The sequence below is a fragment of the Leptonychotes weddellii genome, chromosome 12 (genome assembly GCF_054177405.1).
Source record: "Leptonychotes weddellii isolate Sample4059 chromosome 12, ASM5417740v2, whole genome shotgun sequence".
NCBI classification, from domain to species: Eukaryota; Metazoa; Chordata; class Mammalia; order Carnivora; family Phocidae; genus Leptonychotes; species Leptonychotes weddellii.
Window position 1 is genome coordinate 61,910,565 of NC_138380.1, and position 22,645 is coordinate 61,933,209.

General features: G+C 40.6%; 1 protein-coding gene across 4 annotated transcripts in view; it reads right to left on the minus strand.

The window, feature by feature from the left end:
- Positions 1–22,645, minus strand: part of DYNC1I1 (dynein cytoplasmic 1 intermediate chain 1) — a 301,647-nt gene that overhangs the window by 218,687 nt on the left and 60,315 nt on the right. For all 4 annotated transcript variants that reach the window (XM_081800510.1, XM_081800508.1, XM_081800509.1 and 1 more), the window contains one exon: positions 7,163–7,278. In XM_081800510.1, coding sequence (XP_081656636.1) covers positions 7,163–7,278 — 116 coding nt within the window. The remainder of the gene's footprint in view (positions 1–7,162; positions 7,279–22,645) is intronic.

Below are 22,645 nucleotides of genomic sequence, written 5' to 3' on the forward strand. Positions count from 1 at the left end.
AAAAAAAAAACAAAAAACAATGGGCCTGAAGCCTCTACAGTTAGTTCTGAAAGAGGATTAACACTTTAATCAAATGTCAAAGCGGAAATGGCAGGCATAGTTCAAGGAAGCAAAACATGGCAGATGTCAGTATCTTTCTGGAACAGTGTCTGTTCTTGTCTACAGAACAGAAACGAAAAATAAGGCCAGTGTGTGTCATCTTCACTGGGGATTTTTAATTTGCATCCAGATGCCACCATGGCTTGTCTCCAAATACCTGGCTGTTCTTTAAATAGTAAGTTTAGAGAACGAGTGTAAGGTCCAGGAACCCGGGAGCCAGGTAAAGAGCTTGAGTCAAGATAATACCACCAAAGCCTGTGTTTTCCCAACTTACCTCTAGGAGTTTCCGGATTGGCTTCCACTAGGAAATTATAACCCTAAGAACTGCCTGGTTTCATGTTAAGGTTTCAAATAAATATTTCCACCTAGATTCTCTGGAAAATGACTTTATTTGGCAATTCTGTATCAAAGAGTTATGCTCTTGGGGGCCACCAAGGTGTAAGAAGATCTAGAACTCAACCGTACACGGTTTAGAATTCAAGCCTTGATCATTTTCTCTAATCACTTCACACAGAAGGGTGGGGAAAAAAGGGAGAGGGAAGCAGCATGGGCATAGATAACAAACAAGGAGGTCATACACAGTCTTTACCAGTCCTTCGTACAGCACGAAGATAGGGTGGAAGGAGTGGACATCCCATTATCTGAGCTCTAGACTATGAAGGGAGAACCCAGGGGAGTTCTCATAACTGTCTCCATGATGACAGAATGAGGCTTATTTGTGAACTTGCCCTGCTTGGAATACAACTTTGCTTCTGTCCCACCATCTAACACCTGCTTGGACATAGCTGATCTCACAAAGGGGAGGAAAATCTATGATGCCATCGTGCCCCTGGAGGAGTTCTCTACAAATCAGGGGGTGTCTCCTCTCCCAAGTGCCTCTGGCCAGCCATGGTGAAGTGAAGACCAGGCTGGCTTTGTGGGTCTCAGCTTCTCAATCCGTGAAATGATGGTCCGTGGTAGACATGAGCTGTCCAATACAGGAGCCCTTAACCCTGTGTGGCTATTGAGCACTTGAGATGTGCCTAATGCAACCAGGGAACTGCATTTGTACTTTTATTTAACTTTAAAAACTGATATTTGATTCCATCATTGAAAAGCTTTTAAATAGGGGCGCCTGGGTGGCTCAGTCGTTAAGCGTCTGCCTTCGGCTCAGGTCATGATCCCAGGGTCCTGGGATCGAGCCCTATATCGGGCTCCCTGCTCCACGGGAAGCCTGCTTCTCCCTCTCCCGCTCCCCCTGCTTGTGTTCCCTCTCTCACTGTCTTTCTCTGTCAAATAAATAAATAAAATCTTAAAAAAAAAAAAAAGCTTTTAAATATGTTTGGAGCAACTGTGGCATTTGAATCTGTTTCAATTATAAATTTTCAGAAATATAATTACTGTTCAAGTATTTCCAATGAAAATTTAGTGTCTGGGGGCACCTGGGTGGCTCAGTTGGTCAAGCATCTGCCTTTGGCTCAGGACATGATCCTGGGGTCCTGGGATCAAGCCCCGAGTCAGGCTCCCTGCTCAGCGGGGAGTCTGCTTCTCCCTCTCCCTCTGCTCCTCCCCCCCGCTCATTCTCTCCCTCCGCTCCTCACCCCCTGCTCATTCTCTCCCTCCGCCAAAATAAATAAAGTCTTAAAAAAAAAAGAAAGAAAATTTAGTGTCTGAAATTGGGAAATGCCCTAAGTGTAAAATACACACCAGATTCTGAAGACTTAATATAAAAAAACGTGTAATATCTCACTGATAATTTTTATATTGACTACATATTTTTGTTTTGATAATGTTTTTTAACATACTGAGTTAAATAAAACATATTATTAAGATTAATGATGGCTTATTATGTTTCTTTTTATTAAGATTTTATTTATTTATTTGTTAGAGAGTGTGCGCACAGGGAGGGGCAGAGAGAGAAGCACACTCTCCCCTGAGCAGGGAGCTGGACATGGGGCTTGACCCTGGGATCATGACCTGAGCTGAAGGCACCGCTTAACTGACTGAGCCACCTAGGCCTCCCTAGGTCATTATGTTTTGTTTTTTTTTTTAATTAACATATAATGTATTAATTGTTTCAGGGGTACAGGTCTGTGATTCATCAGTCTTACACAATACACAGCACTCACAACAACAATACCCTCCCCAGTGTCCACCACCCAGCCACCCCATTCCTCCCACCCCCCTCCACTCCAGCAACCCTTAGATTGTTTCATGAGATTAAGAGTCTCGTATGGTTTGTCTCCCTCTCTGGTTTTGTCTTGTTTCCTTTTTTTCCTCTCTTCCCCTATGATCCTCTGCTTTGGTTTTCAAATTCCACGTATCAGTGAGATCATATGATAATGGTCTTTCTCTGATTGACTTATTTCACTTAGCATAATACCCTCTGGTTCCATCCACGTCTTTGCAAATGGCAAGATTTCATGGCTGCATAGATTTTATGGCTGCATAATATTCCATTATATATAAATACACCACACTTCTTTATCCATTCATCTGTTGATGGACATCTGGGCTCTTTCCATAGTTTGGCTATTGTGGACACTGTGGCTATGAACATTGGGGTGCAGGTGCCCCTTCGGATTACTAAATTAAGCAAGGGTAAAAATGACTATTGGGACTTCATCAAGATAAAAAGGTTTTGCACAGCAAAGGAAACAGTCAACAAAACCAAAAGACAACCGACAGAATGGGAGAAGATATTTGCAAATGACATATCAGATAAAGGGCTAGTATCCAAAATCTATAAAGAACTCATCAAACTCAACACCCAAAGAACAAAGAATCTAATCAAGAAATGGGCAGAAGACATGAACTGACATTTTTGCAAAGAAGACATCCACATGGCCAACAAACACATGAAAAAGTGCTCAACATCAGTCGGCATCAGGGAAATACAAATCAAAACCTCAATGAGATACCACCTCACACCAGTCAGAATGGCTAAAATTAACAAGTCAGAAAACGACAGATGTTGACGGGGATGCGGAGAAAGGGGAACCCTCCTCCACCGTTGGTGGGAATGCAAGCTGGTGTAGCCACTCTGGAAAACGGTATGGAGGTTCCTCAAAAAGTTGAGGAATTGCACTACTGGGTATTTACCCCAAAGATACAAATGTAGGGATCCATTCATTATGTTTCTATTGGACAATGCTAGACTAGACTACTGTAGGCAACTCTCCTACACTTATAGCTTTTGGATTTAGTATATGCTGGAGAGGATGGGAAGCCAAAGTAGAAATTCTCCTCAACCAATCAAGAAATTTTTTTTTTTAAGTGCAAAGGTGAAACAAGAGCCTTCCTAAGCCACCTTCCCACACACCTCTTCTAAACTTCAAGTACCTAAGTAGTGTCTTCGCACAGTAAAAACTTGGTGACTGCTTTGTTCTGTCCTCGCCAACCCAGGTGATTTTCACCTTCAGTTCTCACAACTGTGCCATGTTTATGGGTAGTTAATGCCCATGTTCATGGGAGTGAAATTAGAGGCCTGGCTGAAATGGAAACACTGAACTCCCCTTCCCGCACAATCTCACTCTCAGGACTTTTCCTTAAAAAACCCGTACAACCAATGTAGCCTTAATACATAGATCATACTCCCTCCCCGCTGAAGTCCAGTGAATATTTTCTCTTCCTTCTTTCTTATTCCTCCAGCATCATGGCATTCTTCATTTCTTCCATTGATATTGAACCCTTTCTTTGAACCAGGCACCATGTTGGGCATGGAAGGGAAGGACACACAGTCTGCCCAAATGTATGCCAAGGCAGACATTTAGATAATCATTAAACACGAAGTAATAAAGGGGGAAATGGACTATGCCCACAGTAGGAGCGACGCCTACAAGAAACGGAATTACCAAGGAGCTAATCCTTGACTGTCCCTTCCTCCTTTGACTTCCCAAAGGAAGGCAGACAGGAGAGAGGGCATTCCGGGCTGGGAGACAGTATGTGCAAGTGTATGGAAGCCGACGCTATGTGGCACTGTGGGCAACGAAAGCAGGTCTTTCTTGGGCATAAGAAACAGGGCATGGGAGGGAAGTAGGGGAAGGGGGGAGCCAACATGAAGCCATTCAGTTCCCGTTTATAAGATATGAAGAGGAGAGGAAGATCAGAGAGCACTTCAAAACTATCAACAGGTTGTATACGTTTTTTCCTCCTCCCTCCAGAGTGGCTTACGCATTACCAGCAAGTTAAGAAATTCTCATTCTCCCAGGGCTCATTACAGAACTTAGGAGCTTCAAAGGTATCTGTGGCATCATCTTCGTCATTCAACAGCATTTATTGGGCGCCTTGTATGAGCCAGTCATTTACCCACTATAATAAGGATACAGAAGACTGGCTCCTAACTAATCTCAGGAGGTCACGGGCAGTCCAGGGTGTATTAATAACAGGCAAGGCAGAGGTAGTCTGGCAGGGAAGCATAATTTTTTCCTTTCTTACTACATGGGAATAAAAAACATGTGTTTAAAATGTTTTGGGGGTAGAGATATCCTGCTTCCCAAATCAGGGTGTCCTATTCTCAGCCTTATTTCTCTGTAACTGACGACTTTTAAATTTGTATTGAAAAAATAGTATTCATAGGGACTTCAGTCCTCAATCTTCCTGGTTTAAATCGTTCTCTGGAGTGTTTCTCATAACAGGTCACTACGATCACAAGTTAAGAGAATGTTCATTATAGTACATAGTGGAGAAAAGAGACTTAAGCTTCATTTTAAAGAGTAAAGTGGTAACATGGCAAAAACTGAATGCATTGGATCTCCATTGGATACAGAACACATCGATGCTCTGAGATCACTCATTTCAATATTGTTACATTTTCTGTAGTCACGATACCACTTAAAAAACAGCATTCCTCCATATGCTATGGGCAGTAATACGCTATGGATCTTACATACACCACATCCAAGAGCCTCACTGTGTCATAAAATCCAGTAGTTCATCATTTCCTGCCTCTGAATTGGCTCAAGCCCCAAATCAGAAGCAAACCCAAACCTGCCACACAGTGGATTCCCGCTGCCAACTGCCCGCTATGCCCCCTAGTTCTCCCTCCGCCAGCTCCCCTCACACAGCAGGTGAAAGGCGAGCACCGGGCACCACTGTCAGCCAGGCAGCTGGGCGACCGCGGGCAGCCAAGACTCGAAGAAGCATCTGTGGCGAAAGGACAACTTGCTGAACCTCAGTCTAAAGTTCTGCCCGTCTGGACCCATCAGGCGTTGTTTAATGTCCTAGAGCTACAGTAGCTAGCTTTGAGTTCAGATCTGGATTGTGGAATTTGAACCATCGAAACACCCATCACGACAAAAAACCTCTATGAATCTTGTTAACAAAACAGGAAGAATTTCTGCCAATGGCTGAGAAATAAATTCCTTCTTTCCTGCTGCTTGGACCACAGCATAATGAGGGTGCCCAAGTGCTCTCTGCAGTAATAAAACAGAATGCCCAGGCTTTTTCTTTTGATGTGTTCCAGTTTAAAAGTTGAGAGTCGATGCCTTTTCATCCTTAATTTATCTTCCCTTGTAAATATGTCCGTACCCCTTCCAATACCTGAAGTCTACATATTTTCAAAATAGAATTCACTCCTTCTCCTATTTCACTTGTATAACTTTATGTTATGGGTCAGATTTTCGGCTAAATAAACATACCTCAGGCTACAGCTCTGCAAATACCTCTGGCAGCAAATTAACTCAAACAAATGTTTTGGTTGGGTGGTGAGGTTGTTTTTTAATAATCTTTCTGATCTGCCTGGAGGTCCAAGGATAGGCTAGGTGAACTCCCAAAGGCTTTTCTAACTTTGTATTTTCTGCCACATTAATATGCAGCTCTTGAAGTCTGTTGCAGTGACTGGTTTAAAATTTCACCACCAGAGGGTGCTACTTGTTTGCTTCTAATAATCATTTCACTATCAGATTTGAAAGATCGAAGCCCTGTCACCAAAGACTTGTCCCCGCAGCAGCTAGCATTACCCAGGAAAGGTTTCCAGAAGACCTGTAGGGAGTGCTCTACTTCAAGGCACCAGATTTCACTTTGCTTTGGATATTATGTGTTTGGAACCAAAACTGAAAATCTCTGTAGCTTGCACAAACCAAACTGCACTAATACATATATTCGCTGTAAACCAAGCAAGGCATTTGAATCATTTTTCATTCTCTTGGCTTCTGTTCAGTATTTACTACATAACAGCCATGAACCCAGAACTCTCCCATCCTCTTCATCACACCAAACCATAAAATACCATAAAGTAAAAAGAGAATTTGCTTGGCTATACCGATAATGCTATTTTCCAAGGATGCAACCTCCTCTTACCCTAAGTATATACCTCTCCCTCTTCTGCTTGCGTGTGATTCCTTATTTCTAGGGAACATTTTATCAGCTTCAATTTCTCTTAGTGTATTTTTTGATTGACTTGGATGTGCATGTGAATTTTCCACCTGATGTTTTCCAGTATGCATGAAGAAGCATGGAGATTTTAACCGATTTTAAGTTTTAAATGGTAAGAAACTCTAATGTGTTGTCATCTGAATGGCAAAGTTAATCAGGGGTCAGCAAAGTGTTTCTATAAGGTGCCAGATTATAGTGAAGATTCTTGGCTGTGTGAGCTGTGAGTGCTCTGTCATAGCTTCTCGACCCTTCCATTACAGCAAGAAAGGAGCCACACAGACTATAGACACCAATGATTGGGTGTGGTTGTATTCCAAAACACTCGATTTTGAGGAACAGGTGGTGTGCTACTGTTTGCTGACTCCTGAAAATGATGACTCGTAATGTATGCACTGTTCTTACTGATAAAATTCAGAAAAATTTCTAGTATGTCACCCTGTGATGATTTTTCCCCTTCATACAGTTCTGACAAAGTATCACCTAAGTAATCCATTTTAAAGTTCACGGGTCCTTTGGAGGAGTACCACTGGGCTCCCTGTCCAGAGCTTTCAAAATCTGGGCCAAGGGAGCCTTAGACTTTCAGCGCGTCATTATGTTTATGTCCTGGGAAGATCTGCTATGGTAAGATATAAAATCAATAAGAAGGATAGGACCCACTGGCAATTTCTCCTAGAGATAATATGGAAAGCAAACAGAAGACATAGTTTACCTTCAGACTGATGTGTAGCTAGAGGAGTCTGGGTCTCCTTGGAGTAGGACACGACTTCCCTGGGCAGGAAATCCACTTGGGTAACCTTCGACACGCCCAGCCTGTGCAATCTCCGCCTGTAAGTAACAAAGGACAAACGCTTAAAGAGGGAAGGCATTCCTTGCAGAAGAGCTAACGGTAATAACACACAGGACCAACATAAATCCCAGGCTGTAACTTCTCAGGGCGAGGGGCTGGACCATAACTAGGACCGGCCTTGGGCTGGCAGCTGGGACATGTGGCTTTCTGGCCCACTTTGGCCCTAATTTGCTGGTGAGGTCACGTAGGTCCCTCATGCTGACCCTCAGCCTTTCTTCCTGTAAAACAAAGTCTTGGTCTGGCTCAGAGGAGATCCCTTTCATTCGCAGCACCTTTGATTTCACTTGATTTAAATTTATAAAGGGAATTTTCATTGGTAATACGAGGTCCTAGCTTCTTACATGTGATAGACAAAGAAAAAGTAATGATTGTCAAATCAGAAGAAAAGAAAGATGATTTCTTAGTGGAGTAACATGTTTGCCATGATAGTATTGAGAGGATCATGCCAAGGGGGGAGTGGAACACTTCTCAGTTCTCCAGGAAGGAAATAACACAGATCAGCAGGTGAATTTGTTTAAAGACATTGCTGTAGTATAGATGAATGAAGAGGATGCTGGGCTAAGAGCAATAAAGGTTTAGCCTGGAATTCCCCAAGTAACTATGACCACGTGAAAAATCATTTGAGTATTTATGTCACACTTCAAGTCTTTTCAGATGTCTTTGACATCTATCATGTAATCTGTCCTCACGACACCTCTGTGAGGCATAGGGGAAGACATTATCACCATCTCTGTTATAGATGAGGAAAATGAAATGCGGCTTAAGAGACATGTGCAAGTATATACAACTCATAAATGCTAGAACGAGGGCTAAAATACTGTTGGCCTGAGTCCTGGTCCAGTGCCTTTTCCACCAAGCCCACTCCTACCTAGGGTTCTTAATGGTGATTTCTGAGCTACTGCAAAAATCTAAAGTAACTCCCACGTCACCCAGGAAACATACGAATATCATGGAGATGGCAGAGTCTAGTGGCTAAGCACATAGACTCTAGCCCCCCACTTCCAGGCTGTGTGTGTGATCTTTTTTTTTTTTTTTTAAAGATTTTATTTATTTATTTGACAGAGACACAGTGAGAGAGGAACACAAGCAGGGGGAGTGGAGGAGGGAGAGGCAGGCTTCCCGCCGAGCGGGGAGCCCAATGTGGGGCTCAATCCTAGAACGCTGGGATCATGACCTGAGCCGAAGGCAGGCGCTTAACGACTGAGCCACCCAGGCGCCCCATGTGTGTGTGATCTTGAACAAGGTACCTAACCTCTCTGTGCCTCAGTTTCATCATCTGTAAAATGGAGATATTACTAGTACTTGCTATTAGGATTGTTATGATAATGTATATGTACTACATGCATATAATGCATATACTACATATATATTATGTGTATATATGTGCATAATTTACACACATATCTTAAAACAATTTCTGGAACATTATATTTTAACAAATTGATTTAGTATTAGCAGGGGACATATTCTACCATGTTTCTTAAAAATTTCTAGGCATAGAGAGAGAGAGAGTGTGTGTGTGTCTGAGGGAAAGAGGGAAAGGTGAAATAAACACACAGCTCGATAGCTCATACAGGGAATCCCAGCTACATTCCCTAGCTCTCTATGACCTGTGGAAGCACATTTCATTCATATTATTGGTTTTAATTATTACTAGCAGATGGCACAGACTCATTGTACTTTTAGTTCTAGTAGTAATAATAAAATGAAAGACAATGCATGTCACAGCTAGAAATTTCCACATACGATTTCCCAGGCATTCTAGGAAAACAAAATTTTCTTCTTCTCTGTGAGTTACTCAAACAACTGAGGTGCTATCTAAGATGTGCAGAGCAGATACAAACAAAGAAACGTGGGTTTAGGGGATAAGGCTGCTTGGCCATCTCTGACGTCTCAACAAGCGCCACGCAGGCCTGGGCCTCACGGACCTCATTCACTCCAAAGTCTGGGCCCCCAAGGAGGGTCAGGCTGGGTTCCCTGCACTCCAGGCAGCCTCCTCACACAGAATTAGCAGAAAACATACGAAACATGCTAGAAACAAAGTTGCCAAACAAGGTAAAAGGCTCAAAGTTTCAAAGTAAGAAATTCAGGGATTAGTTTAACATCAAAGAATGTTTTCTTTCCTGAAATGGGTCTTTCTTGAAGCAGGTGAAAAAGAAAGCATGGATAGACACCCCAGGACTCGTCGGGGTGCTACCCCTCCTGCTGTTTCATAGCCCAGAGCAGCTTTCTGAAGTCCCAAGCGGTCAGGCTCCGTCACTCAAGTGAAGAGATGGAAAAGAAACATGTGCTGGTATTACATCCCCACCATTTCAATTTTTTAAAAAAATATTTTATTTAAGAGAGAGCAAGCGAGTGAGCGAGCAGGGGTGGTGGTGGGGTGGGGAGTAGAGGAAGAGGGAGAGAATCTCCAGCAGACTCCATGCTGAACGCAGAGCCCAATGCGGGGCTCAATCCCACGACCCTGAGATCATGACCTGAGCTGAAACCAAGAGTCACACGCTTAACCGACTGAGCCACCCAGCTGCCCCATTTGATCCCACCATTTCCAATGGGGTCACCCCCAGCATGAAGAGATCATCCTGGATCCTAGACTTCTATGGGCATCTGTGTGAGGCACTAAAAGGTACCTACGCCTGCAGGCAGGGATTCCAGGGCTTCTAACTAATGGGACATAAGCTGTAGGCCTATCTTGTTAGGTAACCAGCAGCAGGCACTGGAAATAGGAAGCTGACATGTAACTTGATAATCCACCATGGCAAATCAAAACCAGCTGGTAAGACAGTATGGCATAATGGTTAAGTTATGTACTCATTGAGAAACGAATTTCAGTTCAAAACTATGCTTGGTCACTTACCAGCTGAAAGGTAGGTAAAAGCTTTGGATAAGTGACAAACCCTACTAAGCCTCAAGCTTCTTATCTGTAAAACAGGTACATATCATTGAGTGGTTGTGAAGAGTGAATGAAGTTAATATTTGTAAAAGCACTTACTTTTGTGCCTGGCACATAGTAAGCAGCTCCTGGCCTAAGCATCTCTACTCCTAATTTATCTTTTTGACTGATTATCATAACGTTTATATTTGTTTTAAAAAACCAGAAAAACAGATTTATAAGTGCCCTAAATTAAAAATTCTTTATGATAGATTTGGAGATTATCTCTGTCAAGGAGACATAAGAATCACACTACTAATTTCTTTGTATGGGCACATGTATAGTTTTGGTTGGTTGGAAGACTCTATTTGCTTTTCCTTTAACTGAAAGTATTATCACCCTGAAACTTCTCTGCTTTCAAAACCTATCTTGTATAAATGAGCTTATCTCACTAAACAAAGTATTTTCTTTTCTCAATAGTTATCGAAAAGTTTCAACCAGTCCCTCACTGACACTGTGAGCTCCCAACTCCACCCAAACTGTCAAGAGATAAAAGCCTAGCTATGATCACGTGATTCTCCCAATGTGTCCATCAGCTGATACACCGATACACTTGTGGGTGACTTGGTCTCAGATTTTAAAGCAATCCCTTATAACACTTCTTGCAGGGTAATTGATAGATTACTATATCTTTCCATGCAGTCTCCAGATTGATTAAGCTGCAATTATATCAAATGCCTTTATTCTTTGTGGCTTTTTGCTGTTGCTTTAGTAACTGTGTAGTTATAATACATATAAACAGTTTTCATATATTATCTTATTTTATCCTCAGTACAACTTTACATCATATTCCGATTTTACACCTGAGAAAACTGAGGTTCAGTGGTGTGAAGTCATTTGCTCAAAATCACAAAGGTAGTAAGTGACAGGCTCAGGTCTTGGCTCCATCAAACATCAACTCCAAGGACCATGTTCGTAGAAACTGTTCTCTGTTGATCTTGTCCTCCTATTTTTTTCCTAATGCCTTATGAGCATCGCCTTATGAGGCGCATTCTTAAAACCTAATATAGTGGCAGGCCAAGCACATGTGATCATTTTATAAGCATGAGAAAGGATTCCTGAGACACAGCCAGGCCTGAAGTATTAAGACATAATAGGGTAGTGTTTGCAAGGTGAGTACCACACAGCTGTTCCCGGTCCTCGCTGGTTCAGAAAGACTGGCCAGGAGGTTGCACCCTTCCACAGCAAAGACCTTCCTCTTAGATGTGTTCTCGGAGTCCTCAATTCTTTTTTTTTTTTTAATTTTATTATGTTATGTTAATCACCACACATTACATCATTAGTTTTTGATGTAGTGTTCCATGATTCATTGTTTGTGTATAACACCCAGGGCTCCATTCAATATGTGCCCTCTTTAATACCCATCACCAGGCTGAGTCGGCCCTGGACCCATCTAAGGGCCTGCATGTCAATGGATCTAGAATCCATCCATTTGTACAACCCTGTGATCAAGGCCTTCCTCAACTTCCCTTTTTGTAGGAAAATATTTCTATGATTTTATCGGCTGACAAAATTGTTACAAACTATGTTTAAAAGATGAAGTAGCCAGTAGTTATTTTCTTTAAAAGTATGAACTTTGAGCATATTTATTTTTATTCAAGATTTACCAGCTCATAAGTCTTTTATACAAGGATGCAAATTAAATTGCTTAGCAAAAGAGGGGGGAAAAAACCCCCATTGTAGCACTGATGCTACTATGATTCCCTTTCCTTCTAAGTAGGCTCTTCAGTCCTGGCTCTGGGATAGCTTTGCTGCCCGCCCAGCCTCCCTCCTGCAGAGCTCATCCTTTTACCACTGTGCGGGCAGATACGTCTGCCACAGCCCCTGGTCTTCTCATGTCACACACGGCTGCAGACTTACTCATCCCTTACTGATTCAGCTCTGTACCCCGGTCCTTAGTTCAGTGTCAGGTCCAGAACAGGCACTAAATAAATGTGTGAGAAAGGAAAGGAGGGAGGAAGAGAAGACTAGAAAAAGGAAAAGGAGGAAGGCGTCATACAGAAATGTACATTGAGCCTTTAATCGTCAAATGCCATGATGGACATGGCATTATTATTAAATTATACTCTGTATTTTTCACCTTGATAATTTATTCCAAAATAAGAGGCTCTAATAGAGTTTTAAATGTACTGAATTAAACATGTATCATGTTCTAAATAACCGTAAGAAAGCAATTCAACGTCACTTAAGAAATACAATAAGGCCTCTTAATATTTGGATTCACTCTGACCACATTTAACAAATCTAGAGAATCCGAATGGGAGAAGTCCTAGAGCAGCGGGTCCCAAAGTGTGGTCTCTGACTGTCAGCCACAGCACTGCTTGGGAACAGGTTAGAACGCAAATTCACAGGCCCCACCTGAAACCCACGGAACAGAAACTCTGGGGGCAGGGTCCAGTGATTCTGATGCTCACTAAAGCCTGAGTACCCCTGAGTTAGAAATACTGGGTAACGTGTGGGAGCAGAAATGTCGCTATTTAACCAGATTCACCTGGGGCTCCCCAACCCGTAGCCAAATCCTAGAGGATGAGGTCTTAGTCCCACTGAAAAGGGAGGATGCCCCTGGACCAAGCTTATAGAGAAAGCTCTATGAGATGGGCCATGAGCAAAGATGAACCAAGATGAGCGAGAGATAAGAGGCAGGCAAAGGAGACTGCAGTGTTCAACATATGAAGGTACTGGCGAGAGTCTGTCCTGGATCTAAAACCAACAAGTCAGGCAGGGGATGCCAGAGACCCTGGGCAACGAACCACGATCCCTCACAAGCTAACCTGGTATAGTCCCGGGGTGACACGGGGCCCACGTGTCCCCATGGTGGGGGTGGGACTCCCCACTAAAAGTCCTGGAAGCTTCTTCTCCACTTGACCCTGTCAACCTGCTGAACCAGCTGGCTGAGCAAAGCCATAATGCACCAAAACTGAAATATTTCTTCTAAAAAGAAAAACTGGGTGTTGATAAAGAATAAAAAGTGAAGCTATTTGAAGTTCGAGAAGGTCGTTTGCTGGCACTTGAGATGTAAAATTTCCCAGTTCACCACAAGCACAGTCCGATCTACCCAGGTTCTGCCCATTTGTCCTTGGGTTGGACATACTGAATCCCCAGAAGAAAACTACTCCTTTCCGGGAATCTCTGGGCCCATTTCTCTTTCTGTTGCTGGTTCAGTTGAGATCTCCTGTCTGTCCAACCACAGTAAGGTTAGCGTGGCTTTGCTAATAAACTGCTTACAAAGTTTCGTTATCCAAGAAAGATAAAACTCCAAGTGTGACCTGAGCACACTCTATGATATCTACCAAAGCTGCAGAGAGTCAGGGTTATACAGACTTACCCCCCAAATCGAAGGATTCTGTCCTATCATTAACAGCATGAGAAACATGTACACAAACACTGGAATTCTCATAAATACATACTCTGTGGCTCCCATTTCAAAGATGAGTGAAGGTGGAAGAAAAACTTTACTGATATTTTTAAATGTGATTAAGACTCTAAACATTCTTTTTAATCGTGAAAAGAAAAAAATACTTGCAAAGAGTTATCTATCAAAAGAGGATACCCTGGTTTTATGCCTATGTTCTGAAAAGGCATCCATTCTTTTCAAAGCCAAGGACCCCAGAACTTTGGCTCCTAAAGCCATTGAACCTGCAACCTGAAAATATGGAGACAGTCACTGTTTTGTGCCTACATGTGGACTGTTAAAGCACACCCATTAGATTTCAAAGAAATTACTATCTCGTTGCCTTTAAGAATAAAGGTAAAGAATTTAAAATGGGAAAATAATTATGACAGGGCAAGGATCTGGTGGAGTGGTTATTGATGGCAAGGGGATCAGAGCCCTTTGATCAAAAACTTAGGTTGAAGGGTATCTTAACTTTTTATTGAAATAAAATTTACATACTATAAAATTCCCCCCTTTTAAAGTGTACAATTTAGTGGGCTTTCATATATTTACTAAGATATGTAACCATCACCACCATTTAAGTGTACAACTTTTTCTTTACTCCCGAAGAAATTCCATACCCACTGGTAGTCACTCCCCATTCACCCTCCCCAGCCCTCGGCAACCATTAACCTAACTTATACCTTCATATAAATGGAATAATACAGAATGTGACCTTTTGTGTCTCGCTTCTTTCAAATAGTAATGTTTTAAAGTTCAGATAGCGTGTATCAATGTCATTCTTTTTTATTGATGAATAATATTCCACTGTGTGCATATACCATATTATATTTAATTCATTCAACTGTTGATGGACATTTGTATTGTTTCTACTTCGGGCTATTATAAAAAATGCTGCTATGAATATTTGTGTACAAGCTTTTGTGTGTACATATGGTTTCAATTCTCTTGGAATTGGATTGAATTCTCTCAGAATTGGCATATGCTTAGCAGTAGAATTGCAGGGTCAATATGGTAATTCTATGTTTCACTTTTTGAGGAACTGCCAGACCGTTTTCCAAAGTGGCTTCACTAAAGTTATAATCACTCGCAGTGTACAAGGGTTCCAATTTCTCCACATCCTTGTCTACCTTTATTATTATTAGTCTTTTTATTATAGCCATCCTAGTGAGTGTGAAGTGGTGTTTTGATGTGATTTCAATTTGCATTTTCCTGAGGGCTAATGACGTTGAGCATCTTTTCATGTGCTTATTTGCATTTGCATATTTTCTTTGGAGAAATGCCTATTCAAGTTCTTTGTTCATTTTTTTTAAAAGATTTATTTATTTATTTGAGAGAGAGAGTGCATGCATGGGGGGGGGGAGAGGGGGAGAGAATCCCCAGGAGACTCCCTGCTTAGTGAGGAGCCCAACACAGGGCCTCAATCCCACAACCCTGAGATCATGACCTGAGCCAAAATCAAGAGTCAGATGCTCAACTGGCTGAGCCACCCAGGTACCCTATTTGCCCATTTATTTGTCTTTTTGTTGGGTTGTCTTTTTGTAGTTGAGTTACAAGAGATTGTTTATTCTGGATACTAGACTCATCAGATATATGATTTGCAAATATTTTCTCCCATTCTGTGGGCTGTCTTTTCACTTTCTTAATGATGTCTTTTAAAGTACAAAAGTTTTCAATTTCAAGAAAGTCTAATTTATTTATTTTTTTTCATTAGCTGCTTGTACTTTTGGAGTCCTATCTAAGAAATCATTGCCCAATCCAAGGTCATGAAGATTTATACCTCTCTTCTCCTAAGAGTTCTATAGTTTTAGCTTTTACATTTAGATTTTTGGTCTGAGTTAATTTTTTAGATGGTATGAAGTAGGGGTCCAACTTCATTTTTTCTGCATGTGGATATCCAGTTGCCCATGCTTAATTTTTCTTAATATTCTGTAGCAAGATTGAGCAGGAGGACAGGGAAAGGTTTTGTCATGAATATCCATACTGATACCCACTGGCCCCAAGCAGTAGCCAAATCTGACTGTAGAAGGATGGATTCAAGAGAGGGACTAAAAGCTTCCAATGGTTCATGAAAGCTCTCAGAGCACTTGAACCTTCTTCCATCACTGCTATGAGCATCACCAAATTCTTCCTGAATCAGTTAGATACAATACAACTCATATTCTCTCTGATGTTCTGATTTCAAACCGCCGTGAATCGTATATAACAAACTTGATGTTCCTGCCTTTCATATTCAGGATTATTGGGAAAAATTGCATAAATAGTGCTGTACTATCTCTATTGGACTCATAAAGGAACCCAACAATATCAGAGAACTGGCTTCAGATAGCTAAGTGAGATGGCTATCATGAGAATTTCACAAATACCATCAGCTAATTCTTAAAGATCTGTTTATATCAGAGTGCATGACTCATTTTATAATTCATCATTAATATTGGGAAGTAAAGCTGCAAGACAGAGCATGACAGTAGTAGGATTTTTTTTTCTAATGTCACAATGCAAACGTTGTATGAAGACACAGAAAAGCCAGAGTAAAAGTACACTTCAGGCACCTAAGAAACTCTACAAAGTTACAAATTGTGAATCACAAAAGGCTCTCAATTGTAATCTTGGAATAGCAGTCTCAGAGTGTTCAGTGACTGGAAATCATAATGCTAGATGATATATCGATTAGAGCCAGTGGCAGGAGAGGAATGACAGTGGATAAGGTGGCAGTCAGAGCTTAGGTCAAAAGCCAGTATGTGGCCTCAAAAGCCTGGAAACCAAAAAGGGTCACGGCAATAATGAGAAGTCTGGAGCGAGGATGAGACTTGGAACTCATGCAGATCAAATCAGAAACAGATAACCTCAGAGACAAGGAGTTATTTAGCCAGATGCCAAAATAGGTCAAGGCTAAGGAATAAAAGAATGTCTTCACTGGACCCACACTCAGTCCTGCTGGGTTTTATTCCTGCTTATTTGCATGTGAGTATTTCATCCCATGATACATTAATGGTGCTGCCAAAGAATTTTTCTAGTGTTGCCTCTAAAATTCCTTGAGGTTTCTCAAAGAAGATTTCCTAAGACAGCAAGAATGGTAATGGTTCCATTTTCTTCCTTGTCCAAACATCTTATGTGGGTATGTACAGTGTCTTTGACAACTGGCAAAGGAACTACTTCAGCCAACATCATTATCAGCAACCACAAACAATTTTCAAAGCATGGCACTATTCCACATCCTAACATTACAGGCAGAAAAAGGAGTCAAACATATACATCAAAAGGCAAATAGGAATGAAAGGTAGACAATAATAAAGAGTCAAACATGAGTGATTTATACAGTAAGTGGGACAGGGGAGTATAATGGGCAGATTACTATGTGTTTCAATAAATAAAGGAAGTTTCACTGAGACTGAAGGTCTGATGTGAGTCTTGAAAGATAGGCAGGACTTGGGTCAAATAGAAAAGAATGAGGAGGGTGACCTAGAGAGGTGGTCCCATGCAAAGACCTGGAGACGGAATTCACATTTTATACCTGAGAGACTAGGTTTTCAGAATAGAAGTTTTAAGTTGAAGAGCAATGGAAGATTAATTTTAGAGAGGTACATTGAGACCAGACTCTTAGAGGGCTTAAAATCTTGGGCTAGGGGCACCTGGGTGGCTCAGTCGTTAAGCGTCTGCCTTCGGCTCAGGTCATGATCCCAGGGTCCTGGGATCGAGCCCCGCATCGGGCTCCCTGCTCTGCGGGAAGCCTGCTTCTCCCTCTCCCACTCCCCCTGCTTGTGTTCCCTCTCTCGCTGTCTCTCTCATAAATAAATAAAATCTTAAAAAAAAAAAATCTTGGGCTAAAGAACTTGAACTTCAAGCTGTAGATAATGAGAAATTACTGAAAGTTACTGAGTAAGAAACAGCTGCAGAGAAACATTACTATAGCAACCATGTGAAGAACGGTGTCTAGATCTCTCTCCTTGACAAGTGAGTGACCAGAGACTATGTGTGGAACCTGAGAAGCTGGGCATAAAGGAACTGAAAAAGGATCTACAAGCAAAGGGTGGGTGGGTGGGTTCAGTAACCAGAGAATCCAAGCAAGCGTTAATTCATAGGAGGCAGCCAGAGACATGGTTATTGGACTTGTGATCGATAGTCTAACAAATGTGGGGACATGGTCTAAGGCGGTTATGGCCCTGGGAACAGAAAGGACATGCTGTAGTTTGGTGACTCTGGAAAAGAATGAAGGGGGTAGGCCTTAGCAGTTTATGGAGGGTGAAGGAAAAGGAATCAGTTGGTGATTCTTTCAAGGCCTCATGCCTTATGAGAGGAAAAGTGAGTGGTGTGACTTTAAGACACAGGGGAATCCAGAGAAAGATAGGCTTTGGGGTTAAAAAAGAGTACTTAAGTGGATGAGTTTGTGGTTCCAATTGAATGAGATATACGACCAAAGCTCAGAAAAGAAGACAAAACAGGAAATATGGCCATGGGAGCCACCCAATGAGAGCCATATGAGAAAATGCTGCATCCACAGAAAGAATATAGGGAGCCAAGGGCACAGAAGCTCATGTAATATGAAAGAGGTTTAAAAAAATGATAAAGGCGAAGCGTGGATCACTACATCAAAAACTAACGATGTATTGTATTGTAACTAACATAACATAATAAAATTTAAAAAATGATAAAGGTTAATTTGTTTTCCAAACACCGTACTGTAGTGCATTTAGGTGTCAAGGTGTGACATCTCAAGGACTGATACCTAGGGTTGGGAAGGGGACACCACATAGAGGAAAGGTGACAAGGGGCACCACCCAGAAGTGACCCTGGCATTGCAGCTCCTCACTGCACTCCGTTTATCACCCGGGTTCCAAGTGGGTGTTTTCCTCAAAGGACTGGGAAGCAACTTGATGGCTGACCTTTTCTGATTACTTCAAAAAAGATGAGTTTCCATTTTCTACGTTCACATTTTAAAAATCATTTGAGGAGGTATTTATTTCGTTTCCATGATATTTACTTCTTCCTGTGCAGAGATATTAGTTTGGCAGCTGAAGTATTTTTCCTGAACAGAAGCAAATGTCAAGTCTGGCTCAGTCAACAGGCACAGCCAAAGGGTTTGCCTTGAATTTCATAACACGAGTAAATCTTGCAAACTTCCAGGATGAGAGGAAAGTCAAAATAGTCATGGTTACAGCTGAGCTTGGCTTTATCCGCGGAGGCTCGTTACAAAGGAAGTTGAAAGTTCAGAATTATAAGGACAGAAGGCACAGAAGTGTGTTTTCTCCAATATTACATAAAAAGACAATAATATACAAATTTTATAGAAGTGGCCTTTTATTGACTTAATATTCATGAGCAGCCCTCTCTAGAAGTTGTGATAGCAAGCTATAAAATTTTACCATTCTTTAAGTCACTTAGTACCAAAGTATAAGCACACACCCTTGCCAACTGGCTATATTCATTTTTCTGAAGTGGAATAAAAAAAGAATATAGTTTTATGAAAATCCTGCTGCTACTGTGAAACAGAAAATATCCTATAATTGCTTACTCAAGTTTCTTGAGAACATAGAACGAAGACTGTCAGATAGCAGGCAGCTTCTCAAGAAATGTTTGAGGACTGGATAAACAAGTAGCATATGAGGTAAGTAAAGTACTTCTCCGTCTCTTGTGGCAAAATTGTAATTGGGTCTGTTAATCCAATTTATTAAAGTTTTTCGTGGATCAGAATGTATTCTCTATTTATAGATTCTTTTTTTTTCTATTTATAGATTCTGATGTGCATTTTACCATTATCCTTTGATACACACACACATTATAAGCTGCTGTTCTAGATTTCATTTTCTGTGGAAAGTGGGATTAGGTGCTATTAAAGATTGTCCATTTGCTCAAGAACATAGCCCACATTATTCTCAAGAAAATACTAGACATTTGTTACATGGAAAACCTTCAAAATTAATTCAAACCAGAGATCTAAACATAATATATAAGAACATTTGACAAAACTTGAAGAATAAGTAAAAAGAAGGTTACTTCACCAAAGGCTAATGAGGTTATTACTGTTCTATTAAGCAAGTGGAAATGATTTTAAAATGTGAAAAGTCCTCTAAAATTGCCTGGCTAGATTTTCTCAAACACCTACCACCATCCTGAATAATATATGTTTTTCTAGTGCCTTCATGGAGCTGGTTTAATTTCTATTCTTGACAGAGTGATCTATTTCACCACAGCAGTTTGGGATGGTGCCTGGTGGATTCAGAAGTAATACTCATCCTCTCTTGCAGCCAACAATAAAGAGAAAGTTGAGAGAAAGAAGAGGTCATCACTTTCTACCAATATCTCCCAAAGGTGGAAGGCATCCCTATGTTCCTCCTTCAAGGAAGTAGCGGCCAAATCCCTCACAGCTTCCAAATATTTTAAATTTTTTATTTGCTTCCAAATATTTTAAAAACTCCACCAAGAGTTTAATATACTATGACATGGAGGAAATATAATTGTGAGACTTCAATAAAATCAGAAGGCACTAAACATTCCTGTATGTTATTGGGTTTAACAGTTTTGAGTTAAGGGCCACAAAATACCATTATTTGCTCATTGATGTCTATTCATCATTGAGAATCTTTGCTTCCCTCCTAGCTCCACAACCCTTATGCTTACTCAGCACATCTCCCTAAAGACTGACAATCTCCTGGTGATATTTGTACTTATGTTTCCTTCATAAAGCAACAAAAATACTCAAAATATAATCCCTCTCTCAAACTTCTCCATTACAACCCCAAATTTCACTTTCCAGCTTGAGATTTTTTTCTATTCTGTGATCTTTTAATTTATTCTTTTTATCCTATTATTTCATTCTCTACTTCTATCATCTTTAATTCACTTAATTTATTATAATAGCCTAAGAAAGCAAAGCATTTTGGGTGCTGTCATAAGAATTTGCCTGGTTAAAAAAAATGAGTCAAACTTATTTTCTCATTTTATTTGTAATTTTCTAGAAGCTCTTTTTCCTGAATGCCATAACATCTCCCTTATTTCTCTACATTGCCATTTGCTTTACTGATCAAGTAAACATACAAGATAATATACAAACCAGAATCAAGTGACACAATATTTGTGCTTTTAGCCAAGTTGGAGTAATAGAAACCAGATTTACTCTCCACCTTAAACAACCAAAAAAAGGGGAGGGGAGCAGTTTGAATGAAACAAGAGTTTGTAAGCTACTAGAGGTCAGGCAAAAAAGAACTGTGTTGTACAAGAGAGGGGAACCAAAAGATGAGTCCAGTAAGTGCCCCAGCTTACTGCATTGAGAGAATTCTCAGGCCATGTTGCAGGGAAGAAATCCAAGTGAAATCTAGCAGACTCCCTAAGTTGAGGAGACAGAGCAGAGAGTCTCGGGAGACCAAAGCAGCTAGAATTGACAGGACAAAATAATAGAAAGTAAAACTGAACAAAGAGAAAAATCCAAAGATCTTCTAAGGGTTGCCCTTGAGGATTCAGCTTAGTACTGAACCAGTGCAAGTATGTGAGGAAACTATCTGAGGCCAAGGAAAGAACTACCTGAAAAAATTAAAGGTAACAGTTCTGGGCACTTGCACAGGAACAGGATTAGTGCCTGTTGCCTCCTACTAGGCTAGAAAACCTCAAGATTTATGGGTCATTGTGTAGAATGCACATAAGGGTCTTGCCTCAATAGCAGGAATTAGTTAACCCTAGACTGAGCACTAATCCAGTCCCAACTAACAAATTTTAAAAGAAAGACTTGAAAGGATCAAACCATTTCCAAGTGAATTAACTGTATCTCAGAACCAAATCTCAAGAAGATTGACAGAAATTCAAATACATCCAATATCTAACAAACTAATATTCACAATGTCTGACATCAACCAAAAATTAGCAGACCTGGAAAGAAGCAGGGGGAAAAAAATGACTATAATGAAAAGATATAAGTCAATCAACTGAAACTGACCCAGAACTAATACAGATGATGGACTAGCAAGCAAAGCTATCAAAACAGTTATTAAAACTGTATTTCAAGTGTTCAAAAATTAAGTAGAAACATGTAAGATTTTTTTAAAAGACCCAAATTGAACTTCTAGAGATGAAAATTACAACATAAGAAATTAAAAATTCTCTGAGTAGGCTTTATGGAATACAAGAAATTGCAAAACAAAAGGCTAGTGAACACACACTCACACACACACAACAATGGAAACTATCCAAAATAAAACACAGATAGAAAAGAAAAATAAGTATGGAGGAAGTTAACTGTGGGAAAATTTCAAGTTACCTAATATACATGTGATTTGAGTTCCCAGAGGAGAAGGAACAGAAAAAAAATATTTGAATATCTGACCATTATTTAATGGTCAGGTTTTTCAAAATTTGTTGAAAACTGTAAACCCAATGATCCAAAGAATCTCAGTGAACCCAAGCATATGAAACATGGAGAAAACTATATGAAGGTACATCATAATCAAATTACTCAAAATTAGTGAAAAAGAGAACATTGCTAAAGCAGCCAGAAAGAAAAAAAACTGCTATATACAGAAGAATAAAAATAGAGGTGACAGCAAATTTCTGGTCAAAAACAATGCAAGACAGAAGACAATGAAACACCATTTCTGAAGTACTGAAAGAAAATCAACCTAGACTTCTATACTCAGTGAAAATATATTTCAACAACAAAAATATTATTTCAAAACAAAAATATGGGGCACCTGGGTGGCTCAGTTGGTTAAGCGACTGCCTTCGGCTCAGGTCATGATCCTGGAGTCCCTGGATCGAGTCCCGCATTGGGCTCCCTGCTCGGCAGGGAGTCTGCTTCGTCCTCTGACCCTATCCCCTCTCATGTGTTCTCTCTCTCTCTCAAATAAATAAATAAAATCTTTAAAAAAAAAAAAAAAGCTAAAAAAAATGCCTAACAGAAGAACTTCACTACAAGAAATGTTAAAGAATATCCACCAGGCAGAAGTAAAACTACGCAAGATGGAAATATGGATCTACACAAAGGAATGAGAAACATCAGGAAAAGTATTTACTACATGGGTAAATATGTAAG